This window comes from Morone saxatilis, unplaced genomic scaffold (assembly GCF_004916995.1).
Source record: "Morone saxatilis isolate NCDOM2014 unplaced genomic scaffold, NCSU_SB_2.0 Contig2, whole genome shotgun sequence".
Classification (NCBI taxonomy): domain Eukaryota; kingdom Metazoa; phylum Chordata; class Actinopteri; family Moronidae; genus Morone; species Morone saxatilis.
The window spans coordinates 20,227,280-20,227,718 of record NW_023339762.1 but is presented as its reverse complement, the minus strand read 5'-3'; the positions used below and the strand labels follow the sequence as shown (position 1 = coordinate 20,227,718).

Here is a 439-nt window from a genome sequence, read left to right as displayed (position 1 = left end):
AAAACAAATTTTTCTTTTTACAAAAGATCAAAACTAACCAGAAGAAATGGGCTGCGTTCAGAGCTTCAGGCAATTGTGTGACCGCCAAAAAAACACAAATGTTCGCATCAGTCTTCCAGCAGTTTGCATTGTGTGGCAAACAGCCATGATCATCTTGTTTGGAGTTTTTATTCGTTACAATGAAGAATCGAGTCCATACTGGGTAGAGCACAAAAAAGCTAAAAATATATCAAGTGACATTGAGAACGACTTTTACTTCAGATATCCAAGTAAGTGACTTCATTTTTATTTTCTTTTTTATTCTTCTAATATACTGTTTTCCAAATATCTTAATCTTTTATTAATCTAGCAACTAGGGCTGAATGATTTTAGGAAAAGATCTAATTGTTGTTGTATTTTTTCTGGCAGATATTGCATTTCGATTTGATTCACGATTTCC

General features: G+C 33.0%; 1 protein-coding gene across 1 annotated transcript in view; it reads left to right on the top strand.

The window, feature by feature from the left end:
• Window positions 1–6: 6 nt before the first annotated feature.
• The window catches only part of rhcgb (Rh family, C glycoprotein b), a gene marked incomplete in the record, with an annotated part of 9,474 nt that continues 9,041 nt past the window's right edge, over window positions 7–439 (top strand). The window contains 1 exon segment of the mRNA XM_035664278.1: window positions 7–269. Within this exon segment, the coding sequence (XP_035520171.1) occupies window positions 47–269 (223 nt within the window).